This window comes from Chlamydotis macqueenii, chromosome 17, assembly GCF_036417535.1.
Source record: "Chlamydotis macqueenii isolate bChlMac1 chromosome 17, bChlMac1.mat, whole genome shotgun sequence".
In the NCBI taxonomy this organism is placed as follows: domain Eukaryota; kingdom Metazoa; phylum Chordata; class Aves; order Otidiformes; family Otididae; genus Chlamydotis; species Chlamydotis macqueenii.
Window position 1 is genome coordinate 384,914 of NC_141572.1, and position 19,790 is coordinate 404,703.

At 38.5% G+C, this 19,790-nt stretch overlaps 1 protein-coding gene across 1 annotated transcript in view; it reads right to left on the reverse strand.

Moving 5' to 3' along the window:
- CLIP1 (CAP-Gly domain containing linker protein 1) overlaps positions 1 to 19,790 on the reverse strand; it is a 72,852-nt gene that overhangs the window by 23,612 nt on the left and 29,450 nt on the right. Inside the window, exons 5-17 of the mRNA XM_086761918.1 lie at positions 19,346 to 19,562; positions 15,975 to 16,172; positions 15,494 to 15,597; positions 13,249 to 13,309; positions 12,053 to 12,085; positions 7,815 to 7,919; positions 5,576 to 6,520; positions 4,150 to 4,266; positions 3,111 to 3,168; positions 2,787 to 2,870; positions 1,629 to 1,785; positions 833 to 998; positions 523 to 738 (exon numbers count right to left, since the gene is read on the reverse strand). Coding sequence (XP_086618044.1) covers positions 523 to 738; positions 833 to 998; positions 1,629 to 1,785; positions 2,787 to 2,870; positions 3,111 to 3,168; positions 4,150 to 4,266; positions 5,576 to 6,520; positions 7,815 to 7,919; positions 12,053 to 12,085; positions 13,249 to 13,309; positions 15,494 to 15,597; positions 15,975 to 16,172; positions 19,346 to 19,562 — 2,461 coding nt within the window. The remainder of the gene's footprint in view (positions 1 to 522; positions 739 to 832; positions 999 to 1,628; positions 1,786 to 2,786; positions 2,871 to 3,110; positions 3,169 to 4,149; positions 4,267 to 5,575; positions 6,521 to 7,814; positions 7,920 to 12,052; positions 12,086 to 13,248; positions 13,310 to 15,493; positions 15,598 to 15,974; positions 16,173 to 19,345; positions 19,563 to 19,790) is intronic.

Consider the following 19,790-nt stretch of genomic DNA (forward strand, 5'->3'; position numbering starts at 1 on the left):
TGCCAATTTATACACTAAATATTTTGCTAAAGCATAAAACAAACATTATAGCAAGTAACTAACAAGGGATGAAAGCAAGCAGCAATGTCAAAGAAACAGGAGAAAAAAAAAAGAGAAAGTTACTAATGTCAAGCTACATACTAAGTAGTTGCACCTAATATGGGATCATACTACAGAACAATATCTCAGGGGTGTAACACTTAAATGAAATAGTGCACAGCATATAAAAACCAGAGAATAACATCTGGCTCCAACTGACGTGCTGAGCCAGGTATCTATGAACATAAAACGTTAACACCAAAGAACCACATTTCATGGATTCTTGTGTAATCTAGAGAAGACAACCAGTTAGTCATGTATGCTTCTCTCCCCTAACCAATATTAACCTACCCTAGAAAAGTTAAAAAAGAAACACTGCAAAAATCCTACTACGAAATGATGAAGCCAGGCAAAAACCAGTGATTCACTGAAACAGAAACTTTTAAACTTTAAATGACTTGCAGAGTAACAAAGTACACCTACTTTGGCCTGTTCCGCTTGCTTTTTCAGCTCCTCAGCCTGTGTTTCTAACTCGTCGTTTTTCTTCTGAGCAATTTTCAGTGCCTCTTCTGCATCCAGCAAACTCTGCTTAAACCCTTTGATATCTGCATCGTATTTAGTGATCATCTCTGAAGTTTCTTTTTCATACTTTGCCTGAAGATCCTTATACTCATTTTGGCTAGTCTCCATTTGTTTTTTCTGATAGAAGACAAAACAATCGGCACACAGTTAAAGAAGCAGTGGTACTACACTCTGCATGTAGTTAGCTAATGCTTTTTAAATTTCTTCTTACCATGTCTGTTAGTTGATCCTGCATATTTTTCAGTTCTGCTTGATGAATCTTGAGAGTTTCTTGCTGACTCTGCTCAGCTTTCTGTGTCGTCTGCTCCACATTTTGCTGAAGCTGAACAGCCTTTTCATTTGCTTTTGTAAGCTCAAGTTGTATTTGTTCCAACTGCCTGTAAAGACCAAATAAAAGAACATTACTTGTTGCTGACAGCATGACAAGCATAGAGATGAAAGACTAAATTATGCTGAAGTTCTATATTCTAAGCATTTCTAGGCTTTTAGAAAAAAGATTTAATTATTTAACATATAGTGAATGTTCTGCTAAATTAAATAAATACAAGTGAGAGCGAGCACTTGCTCATGTGCAGAGCAACAAAGCAATGAGTTATGTTGCCTCCACTCTGGGGTTTTGTGAAGGTAAAGAACTATTCTACATATAATTTTTATTTGAAAACACAACACATTTTCTCTTGCTAGACAAAAACGTGACCTTTTATATATCCAAATAAAGCAAGCTCATCAGGTAATCAAATAATTACAAAGCACAATCACAAAATAGTCTAGATAATTAAAAAGGTCATGAGAAGCATGTTACATAAGAATTTTAGAATTACAAATGCTAGCTGCTCTTCAAATCACTCTGAGGAGACTGACGAATTCACTTTGATAGTCTAAGTTCACTTGTCATATCAATGTGACACTCAGGAGCACCTTGTTCAGATATTTTCAGTAAGATAAAACGAGAAGCTGGGAATGCAGGAGTACAGAATGAACGTGAAAATGTTCTGACAATGGAATACCTTTCTTTTAACCGGAGCTCATCATTCATTTTTGTAAGCTGGGCAGAGCTGTCTCCTGAAGACTTCATGATCTCTGCAATATCATTCTCAAGTTTGGCTTTAGCATCAATCAGTTGCTCTTCTCTCTCTTCTCGCTCCTTCAATTTCTTCTCCATCTCTGAGCAAGATAACGGTTAGCAGTCCAGTAAATTTAAGACAAAGGGCATGCACAGACTAGCTAGAAGATAGTAAGGAGCTATAAGCAGAGCAATACTGATGCTACAGACCTTGCAAATCATCCCTTTAAACTTAAAAATTATGATTGTTTGACCTTTGAACTGGTAACTGTAGCAGAAGGTTAAGAACTCTTCAAAAACAGTAAAAAAAGCAGTTAGTTAAGAAATCTTTGCTTCAGAAGTGATTCACATAACGTCAGGCCATAAGAAGCTGATACCCACATCAGAGGGTAATCAAGCAATACAGTAAGAGATGCACTTTTTACAGGCGAGAGAACGCAGCAGCTATTTAGTAGAGCAGCGGCAAACGGACAATGCAAGCAACATGCAGCTACAGTGAAAAAATTACTCAGTCCAGGGCAGGCACTGCCAGCAAGGGCAAGAGCAGCCCTTGGGATGACTTCTACAGTCCAACACTGCCTTGAAAGGCTTGCTTACAGGGTACGTAATCATTCTCAATTTCTTACTACGTTGGTTTTAAATGGAGATGTACAGCTAGAAAGATACAGCAACACTCTCCCCTGTGAGACAGGAAGAAGGGTACAAAAAGACTGTACGTTAATCCGGTTGATGTCCTTAAAAAGAAAACACAACTTATGGACAAGGGTTCTGTAAATTAACTATCACACATCTGTAATGCTTCAGTCCGGTCCCCAAGCCTTTGTCCATCACCACAGCACGACTCTCTTACAGTGTCAACCAAGAACACTCAGCCAAGAACTCTCCTGCCTTACTGTGCTATTTCCTTAACGTTCTCATCACCTTGCTGGCCCACTACACACAGCACCACAAAAGCTGTTTTCTGCCTAGAAAAAGGTTTTCGTTGGAAAGCAGACGCGCTTGTGAAAGCATTACATTCTAGATGCGGTGAGCTGAGCAGGAGGCATACGAAAGCACAAAGCTGACGCATTTTTCAAAACATTCCGTGTTATTACTTCCTTACCAGACAAACTAGACTTCAGCTGTTCCAGCTCTGAAGACATGAGTGCAAACTGCTCCTCTTTTTGGTTTAGTTTTTTAATTGTTTCTATGCAAGCAAAATTTGGAAAACAAAGTTAGTAACTACTTAGATGCAGACAATTCCACCTACTTGTAAGGTATATTACTCTCAAGATGAGAGGCTGCAAGTAACCCTGTCCCCTCCACGGCTGCTGAAACTGCCATATCGCCAGGTGTACATTGGAAAGTGCATGAGAAATCTCTTTATTTTGCAGTGTTTATTTTCTGCAGCTTTCTAGTTCTTTGTTTTGTTTAGCAGCAGACCTACCTTGCATAGTTTGTTGAACGTTTTCTGCTTCATCAGCTGCACTAGTAAACTTTTCTTTCTGAAAAACGGAGAAAAATCTAAGGTAAGGTTTGGTAATAGCAGTATACTTCAACCACTGAATTTATAATAGGGATTTTTCAAGTACAAAATAGAACAATCTTCACTCCTATCATAAATAAATCTGAAGTTTTTTAATTGCGGTTTAGCATAGTTATATTCAGCAACATAAAGCAAGATTTTCCCTTGCCTTGGTTGCAAGGAAGTCCCTAAACATTCAGAATAACTTCTCCATCAGCTAGCACAGCAACAGAACTGCAGCCGGAGAGTCCAGTGTAGGACACATGATTTCTGGGTCTCAGTGCAAGAAGCCATCTATGCTGCTCACAGGCTGCACAGTGGACATCTGTAACCTGGTGATCAATCTCATACCAGTGTCTTCCAGTTCTACCAACAGGAAGATACGCTAGATTGTAAAGAAAAGGGAGGATACTGAACAAGATAAGAAGCGAGACTTTTCCACCAGCTTCAAATATTTACTATGGCCATGGAAAGACTTTACGATAGGGACAGTAAAACCTAAAAGCATGTACTTTTGTTACTAACTTCGGTGTAGTTTCTCCAGAAAATCCCACCCAACTACAGAATACTTGCAAATTTAATTAAATTTGCAAAACGAGAAATCAGATGAAAAATGTTTTCAAAAAACATTTGTAAGATACGTGTAGCAAGCATTAATTTGTACAACAGTTAAAATAAAGAGCCACGTGTTCCTTAACGAGTAGTCTGAATTTGAAGTACGTGCTGCTTTTGATTTGGTTTAGCATTTTATCTGAAATCCTTAAACAGATGAGCAAAACACCCGAGAACACAGAACTCAGGTGAAACGCTCTTTTCATTTTAGCCAGGAACCCTTGCCTTCCCTTCATGAGTAAAACAGCTTTGAAAGACTTTGCTCAGAGCTGATCCACAGATTTCAATTACTCTCACCATGCAAACTAAAATCCAAAAGATAAAGTCAAAACTTTGGGGTATTACTCACCAAAACTTGAAGTTCATTTTCCAAAGACTCTTTAACTTGATTTACTGCACTCAAGTTTTTCTCAAGGTCAAGAAGCTTTTGCTCTTTGCCCTGCAATTCTTTGGCCAGATTACTAGCCTAACAAAGATTATGAAATGGAGTAAAATAAAATTACAAATATGAATGAAAAAATAGGAAAATTAAAAGAAGTTGAATCTGAAATAAATAATATTAAAATCACTGTAAGATGAAAAATTAAAAAAAAACCAAACAAACCAAAAACTTAGGAAAAAATGTGATGCATTAACTGAGTGAAGCTGATTTCCACTGATGACTACATACATCACAGCACTAACTGCATTTGAAATTATTAAAATTTAGTTCTCTTGGAATTAATGGTGAAAACACTATTTAGTGGTAGACACTTTTGAGTACACTTAAAATTTCAAAACAAAGTTACAGCATCAGTTGAATTAGTAGTTTTGGTTCTTTATTGGTTTAATTTTTTTTAATTTAACTGATCAGTTTAGCACTTATACTTAACTGGCTATTCAGACCAATATACATGCGGGGATGTAATTTTTCAAAAGGCTCTGCACCACATCCAGGGGAGTGCAGAAACCCAGTGTGACTTCAGAAACAGAGTCAAAGGTTTGCAGAAATCTAATATCTTGGAACCATCTCTGAAGGGCTTAGGAAAGCTATTTCCAGTTACTTTCCCACTTCGCTTCCAATTCGAGCTCTAGTTTGTCAGGTGATGCACGAATTGGGGCTTTGCGAACCCCTAAAATGAAAAGGTATTGTAACACTTTTATGCCTAGCTGCAGTGGTGGAACAACTCTCAGGTACTGAATGTCATGCCATCAACCTTAAACAGACATTTCATCCAAAATCAATAAAAACCTTGGTAAGATGTCTCATTGCAGTCTGTGCTTCAAAATTGCTGTGAAACAGCGCTTAACAACATCACGGCAGGATCTTTTTTGCTCTCGTTCATTTTTAATAGCCTCTTCCATCATCTTGTTTGACAAGGCAAGGTAGTGAAGGTAGAGAAAACATTTCCCCAGTGAGCCCCAAGTCAGTTTCTATGCGAACACCTCTACCACCAAAGGTTAAAAACTTGTGTATTAAGATTTGTGGATTCTTCTCCCAAATAAGCCAAGTTAACTTTTCCATAACGCAACGCTTTCAGCAGAGGCATGCCGAAGCCTGCAGGAACAAGTGCAGAGAGAATTTTTTTCTTTTGCTTAGTGGTACAGACTGAGCACTAGAAACCTGTTTAGAGATATGGCCCAGTTAACACTTTCTCTAAACTCCTCAGATGGTACCAAGATACACATTCAATCAAACTAGTTTTTTCTGTGATGTATTTGCTATAGCAAATTAGAACAGTACAAATGTAAAATAAAAGTGAAGTACAAATAAAAGGATGGACGTTGATACAAACCTTGCTACTTCCATCAACCTTTTCAGTCTCTAAATTCTGAATTTGTTTCTCGGCTGCCTCAAGCTGCTCGCTAAGTTTCTGGATTTCCAATTTACCTTCAGAATTGGCTTTCTGAAGTGCAGCAAGGTCCAAAAGCTTTTCTTCAGCAGCTTTGATCTGTGGTGTAAGACTATCAATAACTTTGGTTTGTTCATTGTACTTGGCTTGCAGTACCTCTAGCTCCTTTACCTTTATTTCAGCTTCCTGTAATTTGTTTAAAGCGTCTTCCATTTCTACTAGATGCTGATCTTCCACGCTTTCCAGTTTGGTCTTCAGGCTTTCCAGGTTTTGCTCTTTCTCCTCTGTGACCGCCAACAGTTTAGCTTTCAGCGATTCAATCTCTTTTAAATGATGAGATTTTTCATTTTCCTGCTTCAGTTTTAGATTTGACATTTCATTTTCATAGTCTAATTTAATCTTCTCAATCTGAGTCTTTAACTCTGCAAATTCTGCTGTCTGAGCCCCTACACCTTTGCTGAAAGAAACTTTTAGTTCTTCCATTGCTTGCTGATGGGAGGCAATTGCAGATTCCAGCTTTGATTTCCACAGCTCTATTACATCTGAATTCTCCTTGTTGGCGTGATCAAGCTTAGTTTTCAAGGATTCATTTTCTTTTGCCATTCTCTCATTCGAAGCTGAAAGTGATTTGATCTCTTTCTGCAATGCTTCTTCACTAATCCTAAACTTCTCTTTCAGTGAATTCATCTCATTCTGGTGTTCTTTGCTAACTGCTGCCATTCTTTCTTGCAAAGAACTTATTTCTTGTAACAATGAAAGAGAAGTGTCCACATCGTCAATGTGTTTACTAGACTCTAATCTCCCTCGAAGCTCAGCTACTTCCTTCACCCGCAATGCTAGATCTCTTTCTAGTTCCATGATGCGAGATTTTTCTGACACCGTGGCCACCTATGATTAACAGCATTTTAAGAAAAGAAGAAAAAATTATAAAAGATACACTTAATACAAAGACATTGAAGCCTCGCTGAAAAGAAATCAAGTGTTGCAAGCTAACATTATCAGTGTATTCTCACCTGTGTAATCTTGGATTAGAATACCTTTGAGTTTCTTTGTCAGCTCCTATTTCTATGGAAATTCTAAAGAAACCTTAAGTAAAAGTAAATGCTGCTTTTACATGGAAGGCTGTGAAAGAAGACCAACTGTTGTTTCATGTATAAGTTACTGCTTTTAAAAAAGAAAGATGCCCACATCTTTGCACATATTATATTCTCTCTAAAGGTGGAATTCAGTTGAATTCATTTTTCTAAAGTAATCTAGAAATAGCAACTTGCTAAACAACTTTAAAACTAAGCTTCTGTATACTATCAACGTTTAACAAAACGCATGCTGACTGTTGAAGCAGCCTGTGCTATGGAATGGCATGCAAAGCTACCACAGTTATTTCTACTTCGGAAGTTACTGTTTCAACCTCCTTATTATACCATTATCCGGAAAAAAGATACTACTTACCTGCACTTGCTCTTTAAAGGTACTTATTAGAGAGCACATTCTTGGTTTTATAATATTCACCTTACTTCAACTTCAAGAAAAGCCACACACGTGCGCATTAGTGCGTGTACATACACACACACAGATATCTCCTTAAGAACTGACATCTGCTCAGCTTCTGACTTGGGACAAAGCATGCCCAGTAATATTTTGACAAACAACAGTATTACTAATGCTACTGGGATATCCACGAAAAGATTATGTCATGGGTGGAAAAAAAGAACTAAAAAGCCACTGCAAACCATGACTTCGCAAAGCAAGTAGTACAACTATTTAAGACCTCGGAAACCAAGCCTCAAATACTAAGTTTGGGTTAAAAGCATTGGCACAGCTGATCTTGCTTTTCTTGGATTTAATGAACTTTGCTACTTCTAAAAGCGAACCACTGAGCATTCCTTTAAGTCAATTCACAGTCCCGTTTGCTACTTTTGACTTGGATTCAAGTATTAATTTTGCAATTTTAAGACACCTTACCTGAATTTTTCTGAAGAAATGAGTACACATATACAGGCATACACACACACAACACTGAAGCTCGAAATTCATGCTAATTTTTGAAGTGTTCCAGCTAGGCACTGATCATGGCAGAAGCAAGGCTCTGTTTCAGCATGTGCTATGGAACCAGCAGACTGTGTCATCAGAAATCTTCCACAACACAAATGAGTCTTGTTATTTAAATAGTGAAAACCATTACCCTAGTGTCTTCTAACTCCCTCTGGAGTTTGTCAGCTTTGGTCTTTTCAAAGAGCAGGCTCTGTTCAAGCTCCTTAATGCGGGCATGCTCCAGTTTGGTCTGCGTCTGTTAGTAAAAAGGGAAAGGAAGAGAACACAACGGTGCCACCATCACATGCCAGCACAAGAGGAGGGAGCCACATGCAGGCCGTGCTGCCAGAATCTTCTACCAATGATGAGCAGAGAAGATGCAGTGGATAAAATGAACAGGGAAATGCTATGGATGAAAAAGATGGACTGAAAGTGTAAACGGACTGACGTGTAACAAAAATAAAAGATGAAAAAAAAAATCACAAACGAAGAAATATGCACAAAAAAGTTTCATGCAGCCAAGTAGAAGTTATTTATCAGTACATGAAGTTTTCAGCACAAATTAGAATAGTTATGTAAAAAATATATATGTGTATATATATCTGTACCTGTTCTAACAGGATGATAAATTCCTCTCCTTGTCAGCCCACTAACTTTTTTCTTTAATGTATTTGGCTTATTTTATAAATGATTTAGTTATGCACCAGGGGACAAAAATTCACCACTGAAGCCCATGTGACAAATCAAAACTTTTTTTTTTTTTTAATTGTAACTCTCAAGTCTCAGCCGTAAAAATCCTTTTTTGCCAAGACCCAGGAACGTTAAGGTTCATTTGCCACTACGGTATGAACTGTTTGAACAGAAACAGAAAGAGAACAGTTGTCTATAACTGCAGAACCCTCCTAGTTTTTCCTCCTCCTCTTTCAGGAAGGAAGCAAGCAACAAGTAAGAGTCTCCAAAACCAGGTGAAAAACTGAATCAGTCTGGTTGCCCTACAGTTACTGAAGTTTAAATACACTAAATGAGACATGGAAGTAAGGGAAGGGGAAAAAGAAGATCTTTGTTATTTGAATAGGTTCCTAAAGAGAAGCAGATGAAACTAAGTGAGCAGGTCCTGCCTTCTCCTTACAACGGCGTAAAATTTTAGCAAGAGCACAGAATATCGGATATTCTGGCTTGATACCCAGATACTCCCAGAGGCCCCCAAGAGAGCTTGAAGTTTGAGAGATGCAGGTAAAGTCCAGCAGCAAGTTCAAATGGGACCTGCACCTCTGAAGTGGGGAAGGGAGGGGGCAAAGGGGAGAAAAGGAAAAAAAAAAAAAAAAAAAAAAAAAGAAAAAGAGGTAAGAACCAGCTGCCATGCTTATTTCTGAAGTGCCGAGATCCAAGTATTGCGTCAATCTTGACAGGTCACTATTAGTCTAAATTTACTAAAATATCCAAATTTAAAGCCTTATGGAAGTCTACCACTGCTTCACAATGTCTTTTCCAAAAAGAGCAGCTTTTCAGGGCTTGCCCACATGGAGTAGGGTGGATGCGCAGAAGACGACTGGATGAAGTTCTGCCTGGGTAGGCTAAGATGTGTTTATTAACTGGAGAAGTGGCATCCATTGGTCTCGAAAGCTCTCCACACAGCTTACCTGCCACAGTTAATGTGGAACGAAGTAACACAGTAACCCCCAAACCCCATGAACTGCTATTAACAGAAGAGTCCTGCATCCTGAACAGCTACCCACTGAACACTGCAATGAAAGAATCCGAAAAGGCAGGAAGACGTGAATAATTCCAAAGCCACGCTGCTGCCAAAGCCATGGTGCAGCAGCGTGTGCACAGCTGGCAGGACACTGCTTCTTCTCTGATCTTTGTAATATGATATTTTAAAAATCCCTCCAGAACTGTGTTATTTATAGAGTGACAAGCTGATTAGTATGTCTCGAAACCAGCCGCAGCAGTTTAAGATCTTATGCAGCCTCTGCAGAGCAAGTGGGATGGGGATGAGCCTCTTCTTTTGCTTCAGGCCTATTCTCCTCCAAACACAGTATTCCTTCTGACAGCATCCAGCTATCTTCTTTCCCTAAAGCACGCAGACATCTGGCAGTTTAATTTTTTAAACATTTTTCCAGCTGAAAACAGTTGCCTGTTTTACTATGTAGTTACTTTTCCAAAATACTAAAATCCACAAACATTAAAAGTTGCTTCTTAGGTTTGTCTCATTTTTGAAATTCCATAGCAGATTTGTTTCTCTATCAGTGGAAGATCTCCAGTGTACATGGGGGAAAAACCCCACGAGAACATGGATTTCTGGTTTTGCCTCCCACAGCCTTTGAAAATGGAACCAAGTATTCTAAGGGAAATAACAATATTTTATAAGTGGCTATAATTCAGTCCCCTCTCTGAGACAGGTTAGTATTAGTTCTGATCCACAACAAAATTGTAAGTCTGAAAATAAATCTGTTTTTTAAAGTTGAATATTCTTACTTTCCTTGCTCCAATTCACCAAGGGGATCTACTAAACAACAAAAAACTCCAAATCTGATATTTGCATGACTGAAAAATACATTGTTTTTCTATGCTACATAAAACCCAAAACACTTAGATTATTAATTTCATAGATATTGCTTTACTACTGCAAAGATCAGATACAGCATCACTGATTACTGTTTTTTTTTTATTTTAATCCAATCTCTTACATATTACAAAGGGAAATAAATGTAAGTCCTACCAAAATGAAATAAAAGATTAAAAAAAACCCAAAACTCCAGAGCCCTTTGCCTGACATTGTTTTCACCATTTAGGGGATGAGGGATTATCCTTTAAACAAGTCTGATTTCCAAGGGACAGGCTCCAGTTTCCCCTGAGGTAAAAGTCACTGCAAATTTTTGAATCACTCAAATTTCTCACCTGATCATCTAGAGAGAAATTTCTAAATGATTATGGTCTTTTTTGAGGAAACCCAGAGCACAGTAAACTGAGAAGAGCAGAGTACTATTAAAAGGAAGAAAATAATTTGAATGTAAGCCTTAACTTGGATGGAAAAGAAAAAAAAAAGGAAAAAACAACCAACCCAACAAAGGAAGTATCTTCACCTCCAAAGCTTCACAGTTAGATTAAGAGTGACAGGGAAATGGGACGAGCCTTATTCTGCCTTGAACCTTAAAGAATTTCACTCACACTTCAGAAAGCAGTCATCGGCCATTTTCAGCATTTGTGTATTCTAGCTCCTCTTTCATTTCAAAATACACCTTACTGTTAAGTTCTCCATCTGTATGTCAAACTGTGAAATTGTGCTGAAGCCATAAATGCTGATAATCAGTTTCAGGATGGGGCAAGATGACCTCCAGTCCCTCCGTGCTGGGAAAACACTCACAGAACACGACCGAGATTATGAAGCATTAGCCTAGAGACTAAGTGACAATTCTCTCCTTGAGAGAGTGAAGATGTCCATTATTACGGGGAAATTAGAATAGGGAAATCAGGAAAAAAGAGAGGATTAAACAAGGAGTGCACAAAACAAGAGAAAGGAAGGGCACATGCAGATTTACTTCTAACACACCGTGAGCCTGATTGGAAGAATAGAGGAGACCCAGATCGCTGAAGTAGCTTCGCAAAAGGAACACCTAAGAACGCACAGCAGGAAACCAGTTTTAGTCTTCAGAGCTTCCTATCTTGGCCAGGGATGCAGCAGAGAAGGCAGCCTGGGACAAATTCTCCTGAGTCCAATCAAAGAGAGGGCTTTTAAACTCCACTATTCTGAGCTATGGAAGCAAGAGGGCTGCTTAAATGTCTTGTAAGGCAGTTTCTGTTATCCAGTAGCATGTATTTTTCCTACATAATTCAAAGAGAAGCTACATGAAGATACAGTAAAAACAGACAGCTTTGCACACTAATTCTTCAGATGTTTTAAATCATCTCTCCCCTTAGTACTTTGTGCTAAAAAAGAGAAACAAATAAGGGGAGGTGGGGAACATACCGATTTTTTTCCTCTGAAAAATGAATTGGCTAATTGCACACTGCAGCAGGAGCTCATAGCAAAGCACACAGGATTTTGTGAAGAAAGCAACTGAAGTGCTACATTTAAATGAAAGGCATTTCAAGATCCTGGACAGTGATTTTCTACAAGCTCCTATACTCTTCAATTAGTTGCAGTTTTTTGACCCTAAAGAATTCTAACGACACATTTCCCTCTCTTCAGTTAATGGGGATCACAATGTTTAGTCATTACACACATTCTTTTTGAGAAATGTTGTAATTGCTCTGAAAGCAACATGCACACAAATACTAGAGTCAATGTTTCAATAACAGATTATGCAGTTAGTGAATAAGTATAAGCATTTTCTGCACACAATCTGTTAACACGGGATGTCTCCGCACATTTAAGTGCCCTCTTACATTTTCTGGGTCTTCCGAAATCTGCCTCTTTCGCTATCAGTAAAATTAAAAAACAAACAAACAAAAATATTTCACCTGCAGACTCAGCACTATCATTCCAACACAAACAACAGGATACATTTCATTATCTTGAATTCAGTTTAAACTCTTGAAGTTATGTAGCTTGACAAACCAGAATCTTTAAGATGGTTTGCCATGACTATAAACTGATTTAACAAAAAAATAAAAAATTAAAATTTTCCATGGACTAAACAATAAAAGGAGCATTCTATGAAAAGAGTCTAGATAGGTATCTTAAAATGAATGGAAGACTAAAATAAAAGAAATGTTACATGAAATGAACAATTTTCATAAGGCTAGCACTTCAACCATAAATGGTTCACAGGAACACAAGTTAATTAAGGTTGTACTTTATGCTGTGCAAGAAGATCTAATATTTTTCTGATTAGACAACAACAGAGGAGAACAAGTATCTTCCTTTTTAATTTAAAACTTGGGATAAAAACTGCCAGTGTTCAAGTATCTGAATAATCTTTCATTAAATGTTTCCTACTCCGATTGTTTAATAGCATACTATGTTTTAGTCCAACACTACAGTTATACAAATAGTAGAAAGACAAAAATTGCACACATTAATTGCTGTTTAGATTTTGTGTACAATAACTCTCAGGATAAAACATACTTTGTTGATCAATCTTCCCTAAGGAAAGCATAGAAATTACTAAAAAAAAAATTGATTGAAGACAAACAGGACTAAGTCTTCAATATTCATTTTCAAAGGCATAAATATTAACTTGCAATTTTGTAACTTCAAAAAGATTTTTTTTTTAATTGGTGGTTACTTTTAAGCAATTTCAGAAACATTAATATGATATAATATAAAATAAAATATAAAAAAGTAGAGTTTTCTATTAATTAATTTAATTACTCTAAATAACTACAGCCGTTCCACAGTACAATCCCTGCTAAAGCGTGTAACCGATTTAAGGGTGCCATCCCATAGTTTCAGAACTGTCAGCTTACTCAGGGACTGCAGAGCTGGGAACCACTTTCATGTGCTTTGCACCTGCTTGGACCAGTTATTGCAGCTATTAAACATTCCTGCCTTTCTCTTCAGAGAAAGTACACCTAACCTGAACCGACTGCATTTCTGCGTCCTACCACACAGCCTGTTAACAAAGCTGGGGACATTTTACCTCTAGGTCTCCTTTGGTAATGGATTCTTCTTCCACGCGGAACTGAAGGTCTTCAACTTTCCTGCAGGGACAATTCATTAAAATTCAGATAACTTTGAAGGAAAATGCTTTCAAGCTCACTTTTCAGTGGAAATCAGAACTACAGCGACATGATTCTGATTGTACCAGCAAACTACGAGAAACATGAAGGAGAAAACTCTCACAGGGAGCATTGGAGAGAAGGAAAGCCACTGTCTTTAAGACACAGCCACTGACAAAGTAAGGCATCAGTCTTCCCACAGCTCTATAAAGAAAGTACTTTTGTTGCATTTTCGGATGAGTTAAAAGGAAAACCTTTAAGTCATCACTGATTCTCTCATTCTTTCACCCTTTGGCACGTCCTTAAAAGAGGTGACCGAAATGAACAGTTTGATCTCACATTCACTACATTCTACCATTCACCTGTGAAACAGTCAGAATTTTAGGACACACCCAAGATACCTGTGGTCCTTCTAGAAGTGTGCTGGTCAGCTTGCATCAAACTCAACCATCGATAAACATATGTTAGGTGTCAAAATGATCTGCAAGATGCAGAATGAGAGTGCAAGCAAGAACACTGACTTGCCTTGCCTATACAGGAGTCTTAGAATGAGAAGACACAGGTGAGAAGCTAGTATCAGACTTAAAATTTATAAAAAGTTATTTCTTCCCTCCCCTGGCTCTGGTATACCCCAATGAACAAGGGGCCAGAACTCCTCCTTTTCCCCTTGATCCTTTCAGCACTGTAAGATGCTGCGAAGGAAGAGACAAGCATGTCTTTTTTCCTTTGAATTACACACGCTGCTGCTGCCCGCAGCTTCACTGACAGATGGAGAAATCATTGCATCAAAGGGAGTTACAAGTGATGGATGTCTAAAATAAAAGGACAGGAAGAACTTAATACTGGAAGTGGGTCTCACCAGTGTGCTTTAGGAAACAGAGGATTAAAGATTATTTGACTTCAAGTCACTGCTGAGACTGCCTTGAACACGCATTACAGAGAACTTTGAAAGTAAATAAGCCTAGAATGGTTAGGGAGGGAGAAACATTACACCGCCAAAGCCAGGGAATGTTTTCCCGGCTGTAGGGCGTCACTTCGGCGAAGCGGTAGCAGGCGCGCAGCGGCACTGCCGCGCTGCCTAGCAACACGCTGAAGGTGAGCTCAAGGCCATGGAGGATTGCGGCAGAACAGACCCCCACTGACCTGGCATTCAGAGAAAGTAGGTCCACAGCCAGGCTAACGGAGGTGCTGCAAAGCTACCTTTTTTTTTTATTTTTTTTAATAAATTTTAAAGCCGACTGTATTATTTTGTAGAGAACATACAAATAATTTCAGACCTAACTCTACCGCTTCTCTTGAAAATTCAGTTAGAGCAGGTCTCACAGAAAGGCAGCGTGAAAACTGTAAAGGAATTGCCCAGGGTTTACCGCTGCATTTTCTCATCTCTGATTTCCGGTTTTAGGGAGGCCTTTCAGAGAGGGTGGCACCTTACTGATTTCAGGGGCGCACACAAGCCTACAGGGCAGCCTCACAATGGGTTTCCAAACAGACTCTCGCTTTTCAAAAGCATTCCAAATCCACCAAAACAATCCATCAGATTATCTCCTTGTCTAACCTTTTCCCAGCAATGTATCAGATTATTTCCTTTCCTAACCTCACTTTACTTATTTGGTAATCTCAGTTCTTTTCCTCAGATGGTTACAAAATGCCATTAGAAAAGGCATTAAAGTTAATGGCTGTGATGATTTCCATGTAAGAGAGACCCTACCTAGAGGCACATGACTAGTAGTAATAAATTATTCACAAGAGAACTAAACTGTAAATTCTTAATCCAGCACTGACAGGAAATGAGATTATCACATTTTCATTTTGAAGTGTAAGAGTGTTTCAAGAAGATCAGGCGCGATCCATTAATTTAATACGAATAGGAATAAAATCCTTCATAACAGAAAGCAATAATTAAAGGAATTAGTTGCATGAAATTCAGCTATAAACAATAGTTACAGCTTCTAAATAAGTCCACTTTCTATGGCTTTCCCTCCACCGATTTAAGAGAGTTTCTTTTTCAGTTTAATTTTAAGAAACTGCAGTATGATTTTATACAATAATTACCCATATTTGCATTATTCAAAATTTGTTTCATATTTCAAACTCACCACAGCATGTGCTCTTAATGCAAAGTTTGGTTTTAACACAGTTATGCTAATAAAGACACTGTTCAGGTACCTTTTCTCTTCCTCAAGCTGATTGAGCAGCTCCACTTTCTCCCTATCAGCAGCCTCCACCATAGCTCGCAGCTGGTCCATTTTTGCTTCCATCTCCAGTACATGCTAATTAGCAGGAAGAATAAGAACAAAACCTTGGAAATTTTTTTCTGAGTTATATATCTATACCTCAGTAATCACAATTCGGTAAAGTGATGGGCCAAGGCACAGGAATGTCATCATGTTAAAAGATAAATACAATAAAAAAAAAGTCATTGCTCATTGAGATGTGTAGAGAAGTTCAACCAAAAGCAGTTAAATGAAATAGATCTGCTATCTCATCAAGCCAAAGTTCCCACAAGGAAGATCTTATAGGTATGGACTACTTCAGTTTTAGAACACTGTGTCTTACTCCCAGACCTTCTCAATAAGAAAACACAATTTTGGAAATTAAGTCAATTGTCTTTAAAGCTTCTATTTTAAGAATAGCAACACCACCTTACCCGATCATGTCCATCGCGAACAAGTGCTAATTCCTGCTCTATTTCCCCTACGTGACTGGTTGCTTTTGCAACTTCTGCTCTCTCCAGGTCCCTTTCTGCCAGGAGCTGTTCGATGTGTTGCTGCTTCTCCTTCAGTGCCTCCTGTAGGGCCGTGGTACCAGAAATTTTTCTTGCATACCGCGAGGATGTCTCTGTCAACTTCACAAAGTAAATATGTTAAAAATCATTCTGTATCAAGTGAAAACCAGGGATAAATCCAGACTCTACAGACTCTGGGTTAGTAAAGCAAATGCTTTCTGTAACCTACTGTACCCTCTCCTTTTACGTTTAAATTATTTTCCAGAATTTAACAATGGCAATACATGTGCAGTAAGACTGCTCGGTAGCAATTAGCAGGTAGTGTGTAGGAGACAGAAGGGCTGACGTGAAAATGAAAGGCTGGCCTCAGTCGAAGGTGTGCTTAGTAGACTCACACAAGGCTAGCTCATTATGTCTCTAAGCATCTTTTGCATCAAAAAAAGAAAAGCATCCTCTTCACAAGTTAAAAATATTGTGCCTCTAGTTACCAAGTCATCATCTTGGGTCACCAGCAACAGTATTAACATTTCCAAACGCTGTTTCAAAAGCGTTTGGAACTCCAACTAGCATTTTGCACCTTTACTATGGGAATAAAACATACAGGATCAAAGGTATTTACCTTGACTTAAAAAGCCAGTTTTACAGCTAGAACCTTGTGAAGCACAATTGACATCCAGTTAAAACATACGTTTATATCACTTGGAATTAAATTACTTCTGGGAAAAAATCTGAAAGATTAAACTTAAGAGTATAGATAAAAATGAATCAATCTGGAGAACTATAGCTAAAATAAACCTTAGGGTTTTCCTTGACCTTGCATGATCTCTGCTCCACTGAATGGAACCAGTGTCAGTGAAAATTCAGCATGGCCCTGTCTTCTACTTCCTCAAGAGTTTTTGAGCTAGAAGGGAAAGTAAATAAACTGAAATTATGTAGTAAAAGTGAGCAAGAGTTGTGAAAACAGCAAAAACCAAACAAAAAAAAAAATCTGATGCAGCTTATAAAAATCGACTTTTGGCTTAACAGCTCAGAAATTTGTCAAGTATTAAATGAGAATGACATCTTAGTTAAAGCCTTACTTAAAACAAAAACCAATAAACAAAGGCTTGCTCTTCTGTTACGTTAACCTTTAGCTCTGCCCAAGAACAGGAGTGTATTTCTTCTGTGATCCTTTCAGGAGATCAAAATGCTGAAGAACAGTTGCCATATACAGCCTGGAATGCTGGCATTGGACAACATCCCCAACAAAGCATAACAGGGACGTAGTCTCCTGTCATCACAAAAGCACACTTCCCCTTCTGTTACCATGATTACCACACAATCTCTCTAACTTGTCTGCTCACAGCCTTGGATGGTATGTCTACAATCCACTGCAAATGCTGTACTAAGTGACTCAAAAGGTTCGAGACAGAATCTTTCACTTTGATACTTAGATTAGTTGTTTCAGATCCTCTCAGTTGCCAGAAGATCTTATTCCAGAATATACTGCTTTTTAACAATTTGGGCTCTTCAAATCAAACTTGACTTAATTTCTGATTCCAAAAGAAATCCAAAATTTCAGAAAAACATCAACTTCCTTCAGACTTGGCAGTAAATACAAATTACAACAGGCAGCCCTCTTAAATCATTAGATCACCTGCTTTGGCAGCTGCTTTTCTTACACAGGAAGAAGAAAACAGCAACAGCTCTGAATAATTGAGAGACTGTAGGAGCCCAGCAATTTCCACATAAGTTACAATTTTCCTAGAAATTGGAGCAAGAAAAGCCTGCTGTGTCAAAACCGATTTCAGGGAATCCTGTTTCTTCAGCAGCTTAACTTTTAAAGAAAAACTGTCAGAATTATTTTGACAGTCCTTTTAACTTGGATGTTAAACAAAAGCTCTTGTTGCCTGAAAAAAAGGGTTGGAGGAAAGCTGGAATTTTAATTCCAGAAACAATGGATTACAGATGCCTTATATTTTATAGCCCAAAACATGCAGAAGCCCAGGGGCACAACACAGAGGCAAAGTAAACAAATATACTGTAGACATTTACAATGTGTAGCTGTACTCTCTTGTTGCTTGGAGTATGACGGCATACCAAACAAAACGTAGAGTTCCATGTTAGTGCTTCACCACAAGCTCAAGAAGTCTGCCCTGAATCGGAGGCAGCACCGTACGTTAGCGCACCGGTTTCAAACCAGAGGGCACTCTGCAGCTGGAAGTGCAACTTCCAGAATGGATTAAGTAATAAAGTCCCACTGTCTGTGCCAAATAAAAAAATCCCTTGTGCTTTTTGTGATGAGGTATTAACCCTGTTGCCCTGACCAACTGTTGACCCTGCTCACTTGTAATCTGCTTCAGGTTTGAAGGAGTGCAGTTGGTCACCTCTCTGTTCGGCACCCGCTGGTCAGCGGGACAGTACAACGGCTAGCCAGCTCCAGACCAGTGGAAGTTAGAATGATCCCTTTCTAACTTGATGTATTTATGCACTTTGATTTAAAAAAAAAGTAAAAATCTAGGGTGACTGTGGAAAAAAAAAAACAATTATTTCTATGCTTTTAATTGCCTTACAAGAGAGACTCTAAAAATCAGCTTTCCCAGAAGATTTCCGTTTTACTGCTGCAACCCAAGACTAGGACACTTATGTAACAGAGTAACTGTAAAAGAAACCACAGCAAGTGTATTAGGTGGAATTAGTACTGTGTTAGAATTCACCTGAGCCACTGTACCAACATTTAGCCTTTAGGAATTCATAGCATTAAAACCAAACCTAAAAGAAAAGAAAGAGGCTTCTTGTCAGCAAAGACTGGACAATCGCTACTTCTGTATTTCTCAGCTGACTCATCTCTTTAACAGTAAAAGAAAACCTTTTACATTTTAGACAATTTGAAGCTTCCTGCTTAATAAAACAAGTTTGATCTTTGGAAGCTTCAGCGCATATCAGATCCTCGGACACTAACCCCATATGACAGAGGTAGTGCTAGGAAAATGAAGAACTAAACGGAGATTCCAGTCAGAGAACACCGATGCCTTTTCAGTTTGTTGGCATCACAAGCCCCTTTCTTATTGCAAAAACTCAGTTAGCCTGAATTAACTGTAAGCTTAAATATTCAAATATTCAGCTGCTCTTCAGGGCTAGCTAAGATTTCCTTCCTTCATGCATGCTTTGAATGAAAAAGAGAGCACAATTAAATGTGTATTGTGCTCTCCCCAAGATCTGTTCTAGTCTCAGTTTTGCAAGTAGACCACAGGCAAGGGCCACGTGGATTCCTGCTTGGGAACGTAAAGCATGCAACAGAAAAAGAAGCTTACTAGTCCTGTACGGCTCGGCTTGCTGCTTACGGAAGAGGCCACAGAACTGAGAGAGCTCAGGGAAGATGCACTTGGACTACGTTTCAGGGCTGTGGGAGTCGCAATGACTTTTCTCACAGTTGTCTTTGCTTTCGCTGGTGTGGTTGACGGGAATCCAATCTTCGTAACTTTGTGGACTGGAGCAAACAAACCATATTTTGGCTGACACTGAAAATACCTTTAAAAAAAGCAAAGCAGACAGATGAGAGTAGTAAATTAACTTCTGTCTTTTCAGGTACGTGGTCTGGCTTCACAAAGAATTCTAGATCTAAAAGTATTAAACAACAGGGTAACACCTGGTGACAACCTAATCTATACTAGATTGCAATTTTTTTTTTTTAACACTAGATTTGGAAATGGGACTTTGAGAGGCTGAAACAGCATGACAATAGCAGACTTGAGAAAA